General features: G+C 36.0%; 4 protein-coding genes across 6 annotated transcripts in view; 3 read left to right on the forward strand and 1 right to left on the reverse strand.

Annotated features, from left to right (window-relative positions):
* On the forward strand, positions 1-11,367 carry LOC124437393. Of its 2 annotated transcripts, XM_046987370.1 has the most exons (4): positions 1-132; positions 3,010-3,427; positions 5,106-6,545; positions 11,089-11,367. In XM_046987370.1, the coding sequence occupies exons 2-3, from the start codon at positions 3,195-3,197 to the stop codon at positions 6,514-6,516; spliced, it is 1,644 nt and encodes a 547-aa protein (XP_046843326.1). In that variant the 5' UTR covers positions 1-132; positions 3,010-3,194; the 3' UTR covers positions 6,517-6,545; positions 11,089-11,367. The 2 variants fall into 2 exon arrangements, with proteins under 2 accessions (XP_046843326.1, XP_046843325.1); XM_046987369.1 differs by lacking the exon at positions 11,089-11,367 and having other exon boundaries at positions 5,106-6,622.
* LOC124437398 (ras-related protein Rab-30-like) lies at positions 7,571-9,945 on the forward strand. Its single transcript, XM_046987374.1, has one exon. The coding sequence runs from the start codon at positions 8,488-8,490 to the stop codon at positions 9,112-9,114; it is 627 nt and encodes a 208-aa protein (XP_046843330.1). The 5' UTR covers positions 7,571-8,487; the 3' UTR covers positions 9,115-9,945.
* LOC124437399 overlaps positions 9,821-21,133 on the reverse strand; it is a 12,025-nt gene continuing 712 nt past the window's right edge. The window contains 9 exon segments of the mRNA XM_046987376.1: positions 9,821-11,013; positions 11,421-11,468; positions 12,021-12,064; positions 12,067-12,107; positions 12,167-12,220; positions 14,113-14,150; positions 14,218-14,286; positions 15,414-15,517; positions 16,351-16,652. Coding sequence (XP_046843332.1) covers positions 10,738-11,013; positions 11,421-11,468; positions 12,021-12,064; positions 12,067-12,107; positions 12,167-12,220; positions 14,113-14,150; positions 14,218-14,286; positions 15,414-15,517; positions 16,351-16,525 — 849 coding nt within the window. The 5' untranslated portion in view covers positions 16,526-16,652 and the 3' untranslated portion in view covers positions 9,821-10,737.
* LOC124437391 (phosphatidylinositol 4-phosphate 3-kinase C2 domain-containing subunit beta-like) overlaps positions 17,685-21,133 on the forward strand; it is an 8,487-nt gene continuing 5,038 nt past the window's right edge. The window contains exons 1-2 of one of the 2 annotated variants that reach the window (XM_046987363.1): positions 17,685-17,861; positions 18,098-21,061. In XM_046987363.1, the coding sequence (XP_046843319.1) occupies positions 19,103-21,061 (1,959 nt within the window). In that variant the 5' untranslated portion in view covers positions 17,685-17,861; positions 18,098-19,102. The remainder of the gene's footprint in view (positions 17,862-18,097; positions 21,062-21,133) is intronic. The other variant, XM_046987364.1, reaches the window with a different exon arrangement.

Here is a 21,133-nt window from a genome sequence, read left to right on the forward strand (position 1 = left end):
TGAGGTACGTTGAGACCAAGGTGAGTATTGAAGACGGTGAGAAAACAGAGTAAAGTGAGCGTCTTGGTTGTCTTGTTTGATGAACTCGCCACTTTTATTTGTAAATACAATTTGACAAAGTCGCTTTGAAAGGTAAGAAAGGTACTATTTTTAGTAAACTATAGAAATCTACCATCACACTTATCACTGTGAAGGTCTGATAAATTTCACGGACAATTGTGTTTAAAGTCTAAACAAGCGTGACATACATTTGAAAGTAAGAATAGTTTTGGCCACTCCAACACTGAACTATGGCGAAGAAAACAGCTCTCAGGGCTTAGGAACAAAAAAATCGAAGTATGTTTGCTTGCTATCGGATAGCGTTGGAATTTGACGCCGTGAGAATTGTAAAGAGGAATTAGAAATGAAATACAATTTTTAAAATCTTGTAGTCGCATACGCCCAGCAAACAACAAAATTTAAGTTCGAATAACTACAGCTACATTCTTGATTGATGGGTAGATGTTTTTTTTATTGTATCATCTTAAAATCCAAATCATTGTTTATCGACAGCGTTGCCAAAGTAATGAAGACAATTAAGTCTTTTGTTTCTTAGAAGTCTCGAATGAATATAATGAACTTTTCAGTACGTATTTCTGAGTCAAAGCGATTTCAAACTCTTTGTTGAAAAATATTGTAAAAGAAGAACAGCCCAACAGCTTATTTAGTCATGCTATTTTAATGATTTGTCTTTGTTCACTCACTGCGTAGACAAAAGATTTCCAAAGAAATGAATAATTCTGACATTCGACATCAGCATTGAACAAAAGTTCTACTATGCCATGCATTCAGCCTATGAACTCAAGTTAGTCACACCTTGTATAGATTCTCGTATAGTTTTACCAAAGGAAAGATTTTCTAAGATAAGGAAAATTTTGAAGCTTTTTCACAAGATGCACTCAATGATTCACTAACTGTCTGTTGCTCAACTACGTACCGTGACACCTTGTTTTAAAAATGTTTTTAACTAACTTTTTAATGCAAGTCCACTGAAATTTAGGACATTTTAAAATTGTCCACGTTTTTTGCAAGAATTGACTCATAATGTATCATCATTTATGTTTCAGAAGAAATTCAACTTGATTTATAATCTGAGACTTAAAGTTGTAAGCTAAGAATTCTCTTGAAGATTCAGAGACCTGGGTTGTGTTATGTGACAAAAATACTAAGGGATGGGCAGAAATTTTTACAATGCTATATAATACATATTCTCATTATCTTTACGTAAATTGAGGGAATATTAAAAACTCGAGAGCTTGTCGCGTAAGAAATGTTTTATCGCACAAGTTTAGAACCAAGAACAGACAATATAAAACAAATCAAAAGTGATGATGTTTATAGCATGGTGAAAGAGATCATTTCATGTAAAAACATCCATTCTTTGGGCAATAGAGCACATATAATATACACAGGAGTTTAGCTTCGTTGATAATCACCGGTTTTTTGTTCAACACTTTTCCTACAAATAAAAATAAACTCGGTTTGAAGAAAACGTTTTCTTTGCAATGGTAAATACCGCTTATATAGTGATATTATTAAACGCCCTGTCAATACACAGAAACTATAAAATAGTAATTACAATAAATAACCGTGATCGTCTCTTCTTTGAATGACTAATACTAATGTTTAGCAAACGCCATCTGCATAGAAACGGCAAATAATTTTCAATTATCACAAGTACGTATACACAATCAACAATGAATGGGGAGAACCTTACTTAGTTCAGTTCATTAATTCAGGACGTTCAAATAATGAATTTTATTGTGGATTTCAAACAAACTTTTTCTTAGCCGCTATTTGCTATAATTGATCACCCTGATACTGGAATAATAGGAAACAATTTAGACATGATAGAAACCTTTCAAACAACATTGTTAATCACATAATTTTCTTAAGACAGATGGGTCGCAAACAACTGCTATAAAGTATCCAACCGCACAGGGAAATCCAACGCTTGTATTCTAAAAGCTCGTTCTTACTCGTACTCACTGAATGGGGCTTCACAAACACATCATAATCAAATGAAGACGGTACTTTTACTGCGCAGATTGGTTGATTTAAAATATGCTATCAGAAACGAGTTTGTCACTGATTAGTACGATTCCTATGTCACATGCAGTAAGAGTGAGATTTTTACATAATGCAGGCGTTTGTCTTTATATTCTACAGCATAAACAAAACGTGGCAGTCAATAGAAAAATATTTATCAAAACCTAAAACATCTCTATCAAACTCGAATGATAAAAACCCATGCATTGATCAACCTCTTGGTCTATTTCGAAGCGCTGCTAATTTGAAGTTAGTGTATCTCCAAAGGGGGTAAAAATATCTGCTTTTTGTGGAGTAAAATAATCTAAAGTTGTTTCAACATGAAAATTGGAGTTAAATTAATATCAACTGGGGGAATTACTGCTGTTTTTGCTTAATTAAAAATTTCAAACAGCGAATGAAGCCCTCAGTTTTCACACATTGTTTGAGAACAATGCTATACAGAGAATCATTTTCGATTGCAAACATTAATAATACATCGTCACAGCGTTGAAAAAAAAAACTCTTATGAAATACATGCTCCTAAATATACGTCGAGGAGATTTCGAGTTTCGAAATAAACAAAAAAATAGCACCTATTGTATACTATCATGTCTAATTGCAAGCGATATCAAAACTTAAGTACAGCTGGCGAAATTATATTATATCGCAGCTGCTTCGTGTATATAGTACTCAACGAACTCATCTAATGCGTGCGTCCGAGAAATTATATCACTCGTCAACGTACTTGATCTGTCTGATATGTTGCTATTTGCTTTGTTTAGTTTGACTTAAAAGGAAGAAAGCTTTTTCCTTGCAGCATCGTCTAATGACGAAAAATTTGTCATTTTTAATCATGCCGAAAGAGATACAATGTTGCATAAATATACAGTGGACTTGGGGCGTGTTTATTTAAAATTTGTCAACCTGTTTTTCCTATAGTGTTTGTGCAAGTGGAAGTATGATTTAGCAGCGTGTGTTCGATGGCAATCTGAAAATTGACAAGTACATTTGAAAGGAAATGCAAATTCGGGCCATGTAGATAACATAGAAATTAGTCAAGGACATTCCAAACTTTGCAGCTGTAGTCAGCAGGACAGAAACACTGCTTTAACTCCGCAGAAACGATGCACGGTGTAGCGTCTCTATTGGTCTTATTGCAACTAAGCTTTTCAAGAGCTCTCGACTACCATTTTGACGGAAATTCCTACATCACATATACGAGCAGAGGCGAGTTCACTAGGAACTACACCAAAATTCACTTACTGTTTCGAACAAGGCTAACGTCGACTGTTTTACTTCATATAAGAGGGGAGAATAAAGATTTCATTACTTTGGAAATCGTTGGAGGACGATTCAGGTATTTGTAACAAATATTTCTCACCCGTTTTTATAACTCGGATCAAGTTTCTTGAAATAACTATCTGGGACATAAATTTGTGAGGTGAATTTTATGAAAAAAATCGAATTTTTTGTCAAGGCATCGCGTGAGCACACCGTTTTGCTGCGGTTTTGATCAACTTAATAGAAAACGCGACTAACGGGGATCTATTGTTAGAGATTATCACTATAGCTTATAGCTAGAATCTGAGACGAGCAATATAACAAATATATGCAAGGAATAACAGAACACGAAAGTTGCAAAACCCAATGTTTGAAAACGAGGCGACGAATTTTTTTACGATGTCGCAGGGCCACTCGAAAACATATTAAAAAGTAAAAATCAAACATATACACAATCATTAAACTCATGAACTCCTTCCTCTTTGAAGATCTTTATCTCCTCGTTTGCATTATCACAAACAAAGGAGCGAAATTTTTTCAAAGATGGGCTGGCTCGTATTCAATCGTATATTCGCAGGCGGTTAATCCAAGATACGTTTCCTGATCGCTGCAAAGCCAGCACCGCAATTTTTAGTCCTGACATTTAAATTTAAAAATATTAGCTATCATTATATTCATTTTTGCAGTAAGCGAATACAGAATTATTAAGCTAAGGCTAACAAAAAGCACGACTAAGCAAATCAACAATAAAGTCTGAACGCAACGCGATACAAACCTTTTCATTAAATCAACAACAAAAACGTAGAACAAAGACATATCATAAACAGATCGGAATTTGAAATGGAAATCTAGACTTGTTTAAAATATCTCTTGCATCGACGCAAATGAAAATTTTATTGAGTTGAGCCGAATAAAAAATTTTAGACTTTAAGGACGATTATTCACGGATGGTAAAGCAAGCGATTTTCATCAAAACTTTTTAAAATGGGATTAAAATATTCGAGGTTGAAGATAACTTCGATAATACGCCTTTCAGTCTGTGTGGTCGAGTGGCAATCATTGATAGCAATGACTACATTAAAGATGAAAAATGATTTTAAAAATGATGAAGACAACACTAATGACGAAAAAAAAGTTCGTCGTATTTCGCATAAGCATATCGAAAACAATTTAATGAGGCAAATATAAGAAATAGACAAACAAAATTTTTTCAATTGGAAAAAGTAATGTTGATGATTTACATTCATTAGCTACCTAATTTTCATGTTGTCTTTATCACCTGCCACAGAACATGAAAAAATTGTTTCTACTAAGCTATCTGGAAGATGGAAGAAAAATTTGAACATTAAATGGCGCGAATGAAATCAGCGTGAAAATTTTCCCGAAGTAAAGCAAACGACCAAAGAAAGCAATAAAGCAATTTCCTCTTTACTAAATTGTTCTGTGAATGTTTTTTATCTATTTTTTCTCAAAATTCTAATTCTTACGTCAGCTCCATTAAACGCATTAGAAAAGATGTTTAATTGATTCGAAAACAGTCGATTGGCTGGAACATTTTACTTGTGGAATTCCCGCCTAAAGAAACATACTCCCTATTTTTCTTAGCTTTACTTGAATGCAAACTGAATTTCGAATCAAATAAAATGACGCAAATAGCACTGATTGTGAGTGTTTAATCAAAATAAAATCAAAAAACCCAGACGTTAAATTAGTGAACAATCAAAATTGACGCATCTACGACACATGCTTTGCAGATATGCATCGGTGTTTAGCGGTCGCGACGGACAAAGGACTGGCACGAACGACGTCACCATTGAAGATAAGCTCTCAGACAACGAATGGCATCAAATCGACATAGATCGAAACGGGCACAGTTTAAAAATTATAGTGGATGTGACGCGAAAAAAGCTGTCGGCCGATAAACACCTAAAATACGTAGACATCAATAAGGATATTACAGTCGCCACATTACCTCCATCTATCAGGAACGATCCCCAAAACATCTCTTTAAAAAGTGATGCCCCTACGCATCCCTCATTTCCCAAGGTGAGTCTTGCAAACAGAGCTTTCAAAGGATGCATGTCCGAACTTAAAGTAAACGACGTCGATATTTTCCGAGCAGTGAACGAGAAGTCGAAACTTGTCACCGTCTTGGGAAAGTTGGGACCGAAATGTACTGAGTTGAAAACAGAATCCAAGGAAAAGTTACCAAGGACAACGGAGGGTAGTAAAAACATCATTTATGATCCAACAAAGCCAAAACTACTTTTCACGACAAAAACGAAGATCAATTCGCAGAAGACAAGATTATTTAACGTTAATACGACAATGATTACAAAGAAAACGATTTCATCTTTAAAGAACCAATCGAGGACGTTGAGGATAAATTATAACGAGGAACCAGCATATCCCAGGGCTACCACAAAAATACCCACGAAAGAACGAACAACTAAGGCCTCTAACCCGAGTAATAATACACACGTTTTCATCCTCGAGAGGTCGAATACTGTGACGAAGATTGGTTTGGGTAAATATCACTTTCTGGTGTATCTATTTTTGTCAATGGTGTTTTTCCTACTAGTGGCCATTATCGTTGTCGTCTACATCAAATGGCATAATTCAAACGGTTACTCAGAGGGACTGGAGACCACAAATATGGAGAAAGCCATTCGAGCAACTTTGGAAACACGTGATGAACATATGACGTCACAGACGGTGGTAAAACACGAAATATCGTCATCACAAAACGATTCGGGAATAGATCGAACTACATCGTCTTCAAACAGCCCCCGCAGCTCCAAAGTAGAAGAGGATGACGTAAAGATTCAAGAGGAAGTGAACCCTTGCATGAACCAATGGGAAAGAGAAGGTGACGTACGATTTCTTGTGTTTAAAGATCCTAACTTCGCCAGTACAAGTTTTGATTGGACAGTAGTCAATGATTCGCAGCATAGTGCAGTATCAAAGTATGACATGCGGCATAGTGAGAATGAGAAAGTCCCACAGGAATACTCGGTAAACGGACACGATGACTATGGTGACGTCACTGATGATGACGTAGCATCGACAAAACATGGAACAACGAAGTCGAGTAACCTTTCAATTGACGCTCACCATTATAGCAGAGCGTGTTTCAAGACAACACCACAGACACATGCATGTTGAAGAAAACAGAAAAGACAATTACCACAAAAGTATGTAAATCTTTCATTTGACGCATGCGCGTTACAATAATATTGAATTAGATTCGATAAAGAAATACGAAGTTTAACCTCGTTCAAGTTGTAATGATATGCATGCACAAATAGGAGAAAACAACTCGGAACAAAGGTCAAGGATGATAATTAATCGCCGCTAATTTAATATCCAATTTACCTTTACAGCAATTTCATTAGTTCTCTCAATTTCCAAAAGAATAAAGTTTGCCCAATCGATGGTCTTCTATATGCCACTAAAAAATTCGGTTTCTTTGAGTGAGAAAAGCACCCAAGCACTTAGAACACAGATGTTTTCATAATATGCTAATTCAGGGGTATAATTGGACGTATATGTGAGAATATTTGAAAAATCGTTCATATAATTGTTAGCATGCGAAACTTTGAACAAATAAAGCTCCATAAATGAAATATCACTGTAGAAAGTTTTAATGGACGCCAAAACAAACAAAAAGTTGCTGCAGATTACGAAGCCAAAAACCTCGTTCGTAGAATGAATTTTGAATAATGGACACTTCATTTGTGCAAGTTTCCACTGCTAACAATTAATATGAACGATTTTTCAAAAATGTTCACAAAAGCATCCAAGTAACCCTGTTAAACCAAAATTGTCTCTGCATCAAGGAGCATATAGAACTACGCGCGGACTTATGTGACAAGCATTTCTTTGTCAATTTCATAATCTGATAATCTCAACTTTTTTCTTATTTATGGTATGCATACAAAATTTGATTTTCAGTGTATAAATGAGGTATTGTGGAGTCTTATCATCGCTTCAACACGTCCAAAAAAATGTTACAAAACATAAACATCGTATTTTCAATGGGCTTGAGGCAATTTAATAAGCAACGCGTGCATTTAGTGGTCAACCGAAAAATATTTTCGGCGCTTTCATTTCATTAATTTGTGCGGCGATGAATATTTCATACCAAACTTATTTCCATCTTTAATTTTCTTGCATGTTAAAATTCCAATACAAAATTTACATATACGCATGAGCTTGTAGGTCGGTGTATTCCGCAAATACTTTTAAAGTATTTAAAAGAAAAATGAGTGCTTAACTAAACTTTACCGCTGCGTTTGTTTGCTTTTCGTAAACAATGAGCTTGGCTCTCCTGAATATAATTGGTTCGCGTCATCGCATCGAGAGAAACGAAAAAAGCTGGCCACATATGTCATGTTGAAGGAGGAAAATATTCTTGGTTAGAACTACGTAAATTGATTCGTGTTGTCTATGATACAACGGTTGAAAAATAAAGACTTTTTTCTGAACGAGTAAATCTGAACGATAGCTGAAAAGCAAACAGACGTCGTTTGAGAAGTTCATTATTTCCATTGTAAGTTTTAAATTTCATTTATAAAGCCAGCTGCTTCGCTAGGGTTTGACTTTGAAAAGATAAAAGAGACGCGCATGAACAAAAGGAATATAGTTTGGTTAACAACATTGTACGGAAAAAAATAAGAAAACGTAAAACATACCTATAAAGAGAATGGAAAGATGACAAAAGGAAAAGCTTAATTATCAAATCGGGGAAACTTGAAGACATAATCAAAAGAATATTCATTAAGTCGAGACGGAGGGAAATCAAATAAGGCGCAAAATAGTCGTAAACTGGTAATTGTTTCAATTAAATTTATTCCATCTGTCTGGGAAATTGTCATTTTTGCAATAAAGGAACGATTTGCAAGCCATTGTTCGGCAAGTTATCAACTCAAGTCGACTACTCACAAATCGTTTGTAAAACTAATTTCACTCGAGCAATTTAATTAATTTCAATGGAAAAGCTTTAAAAGAAAAAGGTGGAAAAGACATAGAAGCGAACACATCAGTAAATTTACATCAAGAAGAGAAAAACTAATTATAAAAAAAGAAAACGCCATCACATCGCGAATAAAAATGCTTTAATAATCATCGCCTACAATGAATTATGACTACATCTTCAAGGTTCTTTTAGTTGGGGATTCTGGCGTTGGAAAAACCTCGCTGATACGACGATTCACGAGAGGATATTACTCGGAAACGATCGGATCCACGATCGGCGTGGATTTCTGCGTGAAAAGTATAGAGATCGACGGTGAGATGATCAAGCTTCAATGTTGGGATACCGCTGGAATGGAGACGTTCAGATCGCTCACAAGGAGCTATTACGGTCAGGCCGACGCAGTTGTCCTAGTTTATGACTTGAGTGACAGAAAAAGTTTCGCTTCCATACCGCAGTGGTTGAATGATGTGAAAAAGCACTCGCGCAAAAAAAATATCATCAAAGTTTTGGTAGGCAACAAAAATGACTTGAATGAACGTCAGGTTTCCTGCTCTGCTGGTGAAGTCTTCGCTGAATTTGAAGAAATGATCTTCTTAGAGGCTTCGGCAAAGGACGCCGATAATGTCGACCGAACGTTTCGTACTCTTGCTCAGGAATTGACGCAGCAAACACGACGCCAATTGCGCAAGAACGATCGGATATCACGTGATTTACAAAACGAGAGCACCATCACCTTACATGATCACGTGCAAGCGTCTGGTGCCATCGCGTGTTGTAAGCTATGACCGTAATATTGGCATCGCTTCATAATTCTACTGAGAAACTCTTTAAGGCAGGACCATCGGAAGCAAATTGATTTATGCCTGTATGTATAGGTGGAAGGGAGGGGGGTAAGGTATGAAAATACAAAATGGCTGATCTGTATATTAAACTGGATAATGCGTCCACATAAAAAATATAATACGTGACATTGATTCATTTGCGTACGTTTTATCGGTCTCACTTCACAACAATATTGCATTACAAAGTCACACTTTTTACGTATTTATCCTTTAACACATTTCTGATACACAAAAATTACTATTGAACGAAGAGAATTCAAATCGGCAAATTTATAGGCATGTGGGAACGATAAAAAGCATGCAAATGAAGTAACTTCCGGTTTCTATTTTTCTACAAGATTCGTTATCCAGTCTCAAATGTATATATTCACAGTGCGTACAAATACGTAACTACATTTCAAAGGACGCAGGAAAAAGTGGGTCAGTGGCCCAGCGTCACGTTAAACTTCACGAACAAATTTACAAATTACAAGGGAATGCAAACACCAAATCTTCCTTCCCTCCCCACCCCCCCCAAACACCTTAGAAGTATCGGTGAAATTTTATTCTTTAAAAACTCATCAACAATAGAGTTTTCGTGAAGGAAGCGACGTAGAGAACCCGCAAATTTTGATCGTGCAGTGTATCATTAAGATGATGACTACTGTTGTTTGTTTCTTAAGAAATATATTGTATTCAAAGTCAGTGAACAGAGTGAAATTTACAAAGTAGGACTAAATTTGTACAACGGTTCTTTGAATTTCAACTCGAGCAATTATAATTTATTTTGACAAACACTGGATTCACAACTGACAAGGATTATAAATATTAAAATTTATTCGTTGCATGAAACGTTAACATATTTATGTTGCATCGTGTTTTCTCACGGGTAGAAATCGAAATCTATCTCTGAAATGGAAACAAACTCAGTCGTTATGTCGTCATCGTCGTCATCAATGACGTCATCGTCACTACTTGAATCATCATTAATATCACGTGATACTGTTTCGGTACTTTCCGTTTTATTTTCATCGTGGCCGGTGGTTTCTTGTCGCTCATAAAGCTCAAGAAGATCAAAACTACCTTTTTGCACACCGTTAGAAGTGTTGGCCATTTTCCCATCCTCCAACAGTTGAGTTTGTGTTGAGCAGTGGTCATGTTTTGAGGTCAAATCAACGTTGTCTTTGGCTAAAATAACACCATTTTCATTACCGTTTTGGCCTATAACCTCTCTCAACTTATTTTCTAGTGCTTTGCCTTCTTTTACAGATTCTTTAAAATCATTTTGATCTTGTTCTTCAGTGATTTTTTCACGATCTTCTTTGGACGAACGAAAATCATTACGTCGAATGGCAGTTTCATTTTCCACGTCACAATTTCTTACTCTGCTATCCACTTCAAATCTCATATTTTCTCCATTATCAGCTAGAATCCCTTTTGTATTAGATATCTTTTGTTTTTCATTACCATCTTGAATCCCCGTATTATCAGATGATTTTTGTCCCCCATTATGATCTTCAGTCCCCTTAATATCAGATGTTTGTTCTCCTTTATTCTCTTCAATCCCTTTACAATCAAATGCTGGTTCTACACGATCATTATGAATCGGGTCATCATTACCACCATATGTTTCTTTATTATCCACATTGATCCCTCATTCTCCTCATCTTCGGAATCAGAGTAATCAATAACCAGTTTAGGTTTTTTAGATAAAGGCGATTCGTCTATTGTTTCAGAAACTTTTATATTTTTCTCTCCTGTCAAGAGTGAACCACGAGTGACATCGTCAAGATTCGTTTTAGATTTTTTCTCTTCCACACGCTGAGGTACCTGCCTTGCCCAACAGCCACGATCAAAATAACCCTAGAAAATATCGCGCTATTTTTATAACGACACTTTGGCACGATATAATCAAAAACATGCGACTTTTTTCTCTAGAATGCGAAAATTTTCCAACCAAAAAACCCTGTAAATCCCAGCAAGAACAATACAAGTGGCGACTAAGATCTACTAATCTCGGTGAGGTGGTACAAGGATACTTAAGTCTGACACACTGACATGCTGACAATCACAAATAGGAGACCATAGAGCGACTGAAACCTATATCAAACTAGACCAAACAACCTTACCTTTCCACGTAATCCCCTACTAGAGTCACACCCCGCCGTGTAAAAAATCAACTCTCTCTCATGATTTAAACACCTGCATCATATTTATCTGATGCAGGTGTTTATTTACTGATATAAATATGTAATGAAACCTGGACCAACCTGATTCTTCCAAGATCGCATTGCACTTGTTTCATATGGACCAAAGATCTACAATTCAACAGAGTTAGAATTTGTTATAAAAAAGTGATTCGCGATTGGAGACGCGCACACGGACTTAATCGGGCAAGTTTCAATTTTTTTATTCTTCAAATGATTGTATTTCAGGGCCAAATAAAATATTTACCTTGTAACTTGTCGCTCTACAAGCATTAAACTAAATTGGAATAAAGTGTTGACTTTGAAATTGAAACATTTTAAAACTAAGTATCAGTTAGATGTGTTACATAGAGTGTGTAAGTCTGCTGAAGTTTAAATTAAGATTATTGGATGAAATATTTCATGTTATTTTCCAATAATTTGCCATATCAATTTTCTCAAGGCCTAAGGAAACATCTATTTTTCTAGCGGCAGATTCGCCTTTGTATCTCTGAGAAGAGAAGTGAAAAACTTTAACATCACACGTTTTCAGATAAAGTTACCCAAAGACGCAATGAAAAACTTGTCATGATTTGCAAGGTCTTAATTCGTGTCTTTTGGAGCGACGAAAAACAACAATTCCCATCCCCCCGTGACGGAGAATCGCGCCATATAGCTACTGACCGGTGCATCATGTTTATTGATCCATTTAAACTCCCAAAATAATGTCAACGACGGATGAAGCTTCTTTTCCTTTTCGGGGAGGTTGATCTGAAAAAGATTTGCTTTGAGTGACGACGTTTTTGTTCCATTTGTGTTATGTGTCATACCTTCTTTGACTTTCGTTCAGCGCTTGCCACTGTAATCCTAGTGTCATCAAGCACCTGAAAAATTAAACATTTCTAAACGCAATCGTACTTCCACTGTTTTCAATATTAATCCCCATTACAAGAAAATTATCAAAAATTCCAACATTGTTATCTATCGTGGAAATTACGTACATCCCATAATGAATAACATTAATGGTAAAGTGGAAATATGTCCATTTATGGATAGATGATGATCCCTGATGATACTACTACTATAAGGTTATTCAAAAACCTATCATGGATTTTATATAGAAACACAATGATGGAGTTCGAAAAAAATTTGTCACTAGCTGTAAGGCTTTCCTTCAATTTTTCCTGAATTTAACATTTGGTTCATCAAAGTCCGAACGGGAGAGTTGTTTCAACGTGGAAAAATTTAAAACCACTCAAAATAGTAAATCCTTAATTCAACCACGAGTGGATGGGATACAATGTTTTTAAGAATTACGCATTTAATAAAAACGACAAGTTTTTTTAAAATAAACATGTTTCAACATCTCGTGATGCCATCTTCAGTATTATAAGGAATATTATGTATGTGATGAATATATATAAGAGTAATATGATACTGTGATACAATTTATACATTTATGAATAATTATATTACAATGAAATAGTGGTTAGAATTAATGATGAAAGTATTTACAGGCTGAAAATAGTGCTAAAACGAAAACTTGAACGTTGAGATTAGGGTTAGTTTTGTTAATGTGAAGTGCTTCTTTGATTTTGAGTGCGAATGTAGTATCTGCAGTGTCGATAATTTTAAAGCAAAAGGGTGAATAGTTAGTTTTGCATGAACGTGATTTTAAAAGGTATCGAATAACATGTAAGTTTTTGTCAGTTGTGGTGTGTTCCCTGATTCTGGTGGATAAGTGACGGGAAGTTTCGCGAATGTATCGGGAATTACATCCCGCACAATCGAATTGGTATACGGTAGTACATGATCACGACCAACAATAACGAACAGTCCATAAAAACTCTTTACTTTAAACTATCGTACATCGGACATTATTTACGACACACACAACACAGACTTACAAACATCATCAAACTCTTCTGCACTGACATTAACATTCGACTAATTTTTACTTCCTTCAAAATGAAGAACTACTTCTCATTCAAATATCCTTTCCCTGATTCTATTAAATCTATTGTGGTATACCATTCGATTGTGCGGGATGTAATTCCCGACACATTGGCGAAACTTCTCGTCACTTATCCACCAGAATCAGGGAACACACCACTTCTGACAAAAACTCACATATCGTTCGACACCTTTTAAAATCACCTTCATGCAAAACTAACTATTCACCCTCTTGCTGGAAAATCATCGACACTGCAGATACTACATTCGCACTCAAAATCAAAGAAGCACTTCACATTAACAAAACTAAGCCTAATCTCAACGTTCAAGTTTTTCGTTTTAACACTATATTCAGCCTGTAAATACTTTCATCATTAATTCTAACCACTATTTCATTGTAATTTAATAATCTATTCATAAATGTATAAATTGTATCACAGTATCATATTACTCTTATATTCATCACATACATAATATTCCTTATAATACTGAAGATGGCATCATGAGATGTTGAAACATGTTTATATTAAAAAACTTGTCGCTTTTATTAAATGCGCAATATCAATAGTGCTTTTAGGCAGTTATGGTTTTTAAAAATACTAGACAATGTGGTAGACAGCACCATTTAACAAACAAAAATAAAAGACCTGTAAACACATTTATTATTATTTCACTATTTTAAAAACAAATGTCATCACATTGAGATAAAAGTAAAATAAGCTTGGTATGCAACACAAAATTTCACCACAATCTTGTGGATATCATTCAGGATATGGGATATTTTATATCCTGCATACATTAAAGCAAAATTCCTTGTACTTACCGGATAATTAAATGAACACCATTTCTTTGCTTTTTCAGCTGAGATAGAGATAAAAATAAATTAAATTGCTGAAAGAAACATACAAAATCTTTGACAACTACTTACCTGCCTCAACTTTTCAAATGTTATAAAAGCAAACCCACGCGACTCGTTTGTATTATGATCACGGATTAACTGATGAAATGAAAAAAATTAAATACAACTTCACAGTGTGCGAATTAACGGTGTGCAATGTGCAATTTGCACATCGTTTTAGCTAAAATGAAAACAATTACACACTTTTTCAAACGATGTGCAAAAATCAGCGGTTTTAATGAAAAACACTGTCGTAAATCATATGAATTTGTTCACATTTAAAAATATTAATTTAGCAATTAGCGCTATATAATAAATAACGTAATATCGATTTGATTATGCCTCTAAAGAAACACTTTTGTGAAAAAAATTGCACATCGTTTTTTCTGAACTAATTCGCACACTGCAACTTCAAGCTTCGCATCTTCAACTGCTGTTCAATGAAGGAAAGAATGGCAGGCTCATAAAACAAAGTTATTGACAAAAATTCAACTCAAAAATGGAAATCTTTAACACTCAACCTCTGACCACAAATTACATAGTTTTTATTTATTTTGTATTTCAACACATGTTCATTTCAAAACTTTACCAATTGAAAACATTTTTTGTTGTCATATTTTTTAATGTTGTTGTATTGTCATTAAGTGCCTATGCAATGAAAATTTTGTAATTTAAGTCATACTTTTGTTGAAAAGATACATGAAAATGACATCTGGACATTCTATACCAGTTTATGTGTGTCTCCTTTCATTCTCAAGGTACCGTAGGTTTTTGTTATTTCTGATTTATCTAACTTGTGACACCACATTACATAATGAGAACTAGAAGTATCAGTTATTTTTGCTGATATGTCACTTCAACAGGCATAAGTTCCTTTGTTGTGAAGAATTAATGGTATAAAATTCTAACTTGTACTACTTTGAACCTAAAGTTGTCAGAAAACTGAATAAAATTTGAAACATTGCTGAGACTCATTATGCAATATGACATCACAGGTTACAAAAATTGGCGATAACAAAAACTTCAATATGTTGAGAATGAGGTATGTACTGTTTTAGAAAGTGCATTGTCATTTTAAAAGTTCTGCTCAATGTAAACATAATTTAATAAGCAAGATTTTTATTTCCTAGGCACTGTAATATTCTCCCACTATTATTGTCATGCATGCCCACAGTCCTCATGGTCAGCAAAAGATGGTTTCACATTCTCAATTCAGTAAACTTCACCTTAATATCTTCAATGTCTCCAAAAACAGAGAAATAATACGCAAGTGATGCTTCATTGGTTTTACGATCCAAATTGCCAACATATATCTTTGCTCTCCAGTTCACTGAAATAAAAATGAATATGAAATTTTAGTGGCTCGTACGTACTGCAAGCCAAGACTTCATTGTCAAATGTCCATCATTGATCACAAAAGTACTTGTACTCACTGCACATGATGTAATATAATTGGCAAAAACACAAGTATTGATGTCACAGAAATTACACAGGATAGGGGCTTGAGTACAAAAAGATTTCTTATACCCCACAACATTTTATTTTTGTTCTTGCTAACCTGGGAAAATCCTATTATGTCGAAGAATGGAAAGTATTGCAATTTTCGATGATATCTTAAGTGAGCACAAAAGAAAATTCAAGTGTGCAGTGTGCAAGTGTGGCAAGTACACTTGAATGTCCATGCACACTGTTGTTCTCACAGTTTGAAACTGCCAAATAATCATTGGGACTAGGGACAGCTATGAGTCAAGCAAGAAATTCTTTATGAAAATAAAAGTATGAAGTGTGAACCTACCAAATTTTCACACTGGTCAATTTCAGTTGGTACATGAGGAGGGGTGACTAGAATGCTTATTGGCAGTGTATATTCATAAATTCAGCTGTGCTCAACTGATTCCCCCCTTTCCAATTGCCATTCTAGTCCCCCCTGATATGGCCATAATTTGGTCATGCTACGTTAATTTTCAGATTCCTAGCATTATGGATTTCTTTAAAAACCCAGAGTCTTTTACAGTATATGAAAACTAAATTTTCTACATTGCATGAGTAAGGTTGTGGCCGACTGGTTAGGCTACAGTCGGATCTTGAGCAAATTCTTAATAGGATGACATGAATCTAACAATCAATTTCATAACTATGTAGCTTGCATTCTGAAATGCTTACGTCTTTTTGGAGGAAGAATTTTTACTTCACTTTCTTTGATGTGTGCATCCGATTTTTCATCTTTAACAATTTCAATTTCTTTTTCTTTATCCTCTTCTTCGTCTTCGTTTTCGTCTTGTTTTTCGGGAACTGTGCGACTTACAGGCGTTTTATAACTCCAAGAATACGTACTCATGTTCAAAACAATATATAACATAAAATACAGAGTATTATTTGGTGAAATTTTCAACAAATTTAAAAAATACATAAAATTTGTTTTTCACGCTGTTGATAGTTCACGATATCACCACACGTATCTCAATCTCCAGCAGGAAATAGCCACTGATCTCGAAAAAAGTCTGGATCAAGCAACTCTTTATTTGTAGTTAGCAAATTTTGAAACCACCGCCGCCGTTACTAAGTGACCAACACATCGAAAGATTTTTTAACAAAACTATGGAAAATATAGCAACACATGGTCAAATTATGCTTTAAGATAACGCAGAAGATGAAAAACAACCTTTGTGGCGATAGTAAAGCGAGTAAGAAGGAATAATCGGCCGTATAAAACAAAACGCATACAGGTTTCACTCCGAATCACTCGTAAAAAAGGCTTGTAATTTTAAAGGATTGATCAGTTTATGATCGTAAATGAGATTATTTAATCAGTTTGTACTTCTGAACTACGATTCCAACAACTTTAGGTATTTCCATGCAGTTGTGGGCAATTTTCCACAGTTTTTCCATCCCACAGTAGAGTTACCGATGACAAAAATCGCTGCATTTTGACCATATTTTATCATCGTATTTTTAGCTTATCTATAAACTGATTTATCTCTTAGTTATGTTCATGTAGTTACATGTTGCAATTCTTCTTTATTCTCGTATAAATGCACAATATATTTGCTCCTCATTTTCGAAAGTTGGTGCCTTAGTAATGGCGGCACTCCTTGTTTTTTGTCTTCAACTTTTCTGCTAGATGCTTGATTCCAGTCTTAGTTCGAGATCAGTGGAAATAGCGCGGGCTTACGAAAGTGATTAACGAAACAATAAATAACGAAATACCCAACTGCCATTGCTGATTGCCGATGTCCAATGGTTTTGGCATTTTGGGATAATAGGATTTATGATAAATATGAACAAAAAATTGTATTCTTTAAAGGTTTTAGAATTATATAAGCGCACACGACATTGACCGAGAGCTATTCTGGAATTGGATTGTATTATCAAACCGAACGACTGACAATAAATGACTTATGACGTATAAATCTGTTGGAAACATGCATCGATCGATTGAAATTGTAAATATATAGATACGCATGCGCATAACCTATAAAAATAATAACAGACGTTATATTACCTTTATAGCCAAATAGCTGATTTGGTTCCTCATCGAGCTTCCTCAAGGATGCTTTATCATATCTTTTGTGATACTTGCTCACGTCAATGCTCTGTTTACTTGATGAATTATGAGAGTTGGTTTACGTAACTTCAACATTGTTCAACATTCGTAATTTGCTATACGTGTCGAGGTTTGTGCCAGTATTGTTTCCTTGCTTTTCCGCTTGAACACAATCCGATAGTTCGACAAAGTACTGTCAGTTGGCATTGGTTTTTAGCTATAAATTTCAGCCGTTGAGCTTTTTGTATGAGCATCCGAGGACTTTGTTTCATATTTCATCATATACTCGTTCGAACAATCTGTAATTTTGTTTGTTTGCAATATTTTTAATTCCAAATAGAATAACATCCCTCACTTTCATTTTAGATTGTGTATCCAGATTGAGTTTAATACAGAGTGTGTCATAAATATATCAACTAAGAATTTCTCGTTCACTTATTTTAAGATAATTCAAAATCTCTACGAGTAATATAATGCTTTATTCAAGTGCTCACACAAACAATGACAAATACTCCTCAATACGAGTGCTTGATGAAACTGGTCGGAGCCTAAGACACGCTGTATCAGAGACTTATATTTTTAATGAATTTTTGGAAAATCCCTCTCTTGAACAAAATGCAGATGTCACCAAATTACGACCGCATTCAACTATTGAACTTCATCAGGATGCTTTAAACTCATTCGGTGATTCAAATGGGCATAGCTCTTCAAAAGATGAGAAATTATTGACTGCAAACAGTCACAAACCAGACCCATTCGAAGATATTTTAAACAATGTAAAAAAGTCTTTTGATATAAGAGAAAGAGACAGTCCAATGACAAAGTCGACAAACTCACTACCTATAATGAAATCAGAATCAAAGTCTTTAACATTCCCTCAACCAAGGGTTAGGCTTGCAACAGCTGACAGTATGAAAAAGCCTCAATCAAATTTTCTTAAGTCAGAGTTAAATGGTGATATGTTCAACTCAGAACATCATTCAGGAGCAGAATTTTCATATCCAGACAAGTCACTAATGTTTGATTTGGAACAAAATGATGACAATAACTTGTCAGATAAACAACAGCTGGTTACAGAGGTTGGAGAAGCTTTCCATCTTCCATATCATGTGCTCAGCGAGGACGAACTGGAGGAAGAACTACTTGATGAGGATGAGATTCCTTCTCGTAAGGAATCTGTGATGTTGCGTCATGAGATCATAAGGTCATACTCCATCCAAGAAGATAAAAAAGTCAAGAAAATCTGAAAACAAACAAAATGGACTGAATACTTTGGACTTTACAAAGGGATATGTGCAGTTACGATTTGATGCAAGTGGTTATGTCGGTGATGACGATGAATTGAACAAGCCTGAGTCAGAGGTAGGTGGCATGTTTGACCATTCATTTAGCACACTATCAGCACATGCGCAGAGCTTGCCTTCACAGTTGAATGCAGTTGATGAATCTTCCCAAGATGATTCCCTAGTATTTGAACCTAATGTCTTTCAAAATAAACCAAGCAACAATTCCAAGCGCGTGACCGTAGACGTTGCTCAACTAAACCGTAAATACAACACGAGGCCTATTCCTGCTCGATCCAAACACATCAGTGTCTTAGGGACATCACCTCAAAAGTCGAAATTCCTACGCTCCCCCCAGTCACGTGTCTCGACTTTATTCTCGACAAAGAGTCCCGACCGTCGTGCCTTGGAGGCAACTGAAGAAAGAAGAACTGTGAACCCGGGATTGGTATTCTTTGGTGATGGTTTGTTTGATTTTACAGAAGAGAGAAATGAAGAAGCGGTATCGTTCAGCAAAGTTATGGGCGACGTCCGCTCGAATGTCCGAGGAAAACAGGAGTTAAACCTTGGCTATCTACTCAGCCCAACCATCACCCAAAACTCTGATAGTTTCACCGAGATCTTCGAAGATATTCTTTTGAACGTGGAGGTTCTCGTGGAAGGAAAATCTTCACCCATTCCTCTTAAATGCAGTTCGAAGATTCCCGTAAGTCAGGTGATAGCAGAGGTTTTAGGTAAACTGTGGCATGATAAGGTTACCTCGAGTGACGTCATGAGCAGCGTATATACCCTGAAAGTCTGCGGTTATCAAGAGTATCTTAGCAACTCAAAGTTACTCTGCGAGTACGAGTACATGCATCATTGTGTTATGGAAAGACGGAACGTTCGACTTTTTTTACTTGACAGCGAACTCGTCCCTCGTAGTTTAATCCGTAGTGATCAAGACGACATAGCGGACTGCGAACCGCGTATTTACAACCAGTTTTTTGAGAGATCACTAGTCACATCCGTATCACGTGATGGTCTAATTGTACTGAGCGAGGCCTTCGACTTGGAACTAAAACGTCTTATAGATGGAGCGGGAGGCTTTCCACCTTGCTTGCAACCTGGTCCGCTCTTACAAAGTGTGAGGGCAGTTTGCATGACTCTTGGTAAAATCGAGACGAAAGGAATAATTAGATGCGTGGACTCGCTGAGAAAATTGAAGGCGAAATACGATAATCTTTGCTCAGACTCGCCAGGAACAATGGTCCCCATTGATTTGACAGAGCTTCGAACCATTTTACAAAATCTTTATAGAAACGTTTATTTGATGATGGAGTTGTATTGCAATACGTTTAACACGGACTTCGGTAAGATACGAATCAGCGAAAAGATCATAAATGGATCTATCGAAGTTACGCAGATGACGGATAAGTTGAATTTCTTCATACCCGCAGCGTATCGCATTCCGACAGAGTGGAAAGAAAGATTCGACACGTACCTTGTCGAAGGAAAGATATATTACGGTAAGAATCTTCTCGTCGTCCCGGAGACAACCATTCTTGCCGAGATTAGCACGAATTTCTTCCCGCAAATTGCATGGCAATGTTGGATGGAGTTCTCTATCGAGATATGCAAATTACCGCGAGAGTCGAGGCTCTGTCTTACGTTGTACGGCCTGTCTCCTGCCACAAAGAGCGGCTCGTTGACCGCGGCCCGCACCCGCACACCGCTAGGTTGGACCGCCGTGCAGTTGTTTGATTTCAATGGCGTTCTCATCTCCGGTAGTCAGTTATTCGGATTGTGGCCGAACGAAGCCGCTAATCCTATGGGCTCTTGCACTTCCAATCTCGTCGATAAACGCAGTGCCATTTTACAGGTTGACTTCACCTCCCATCTCTCGGATATCGTTTTCCCGCAGCTCGTCATACCGGAAGCGAAATTGGACTACAGCGAGGATCAGTCTACTGACTTGTTTTCAACTGTATTGTCAAAGGACATCTTTGAAGAATTGCGTCCCGAAGAAAAATATATGATTTGGGAGAACCGCCATTTGGCATCCAAGGTACTTTGATATTTTTACATATTTATAAACACATAATCCTTTTACACAATGCTCATCCGCTTTTTTTCCACT

The sequence above is a fragment of the Xenia sp. Carnegie-2017 genome, unplaced genomic scaffold, assembly GCF_021976095.1.
Source record: "Xenia sp. Carnegie-2017 unplaced genomic scaffold, XeniaSp_v1 HiC_scaffold_16, whole genome shotgun sequence".
NCBI classification, from domain to species: domain Eukaryota; kingdom Metazoa; phylum Cnidaria; class Anthozoa; order Malacalcyonacea; family Xeniidae; genus Xenia; species Xenia sp. Carnegie-2017.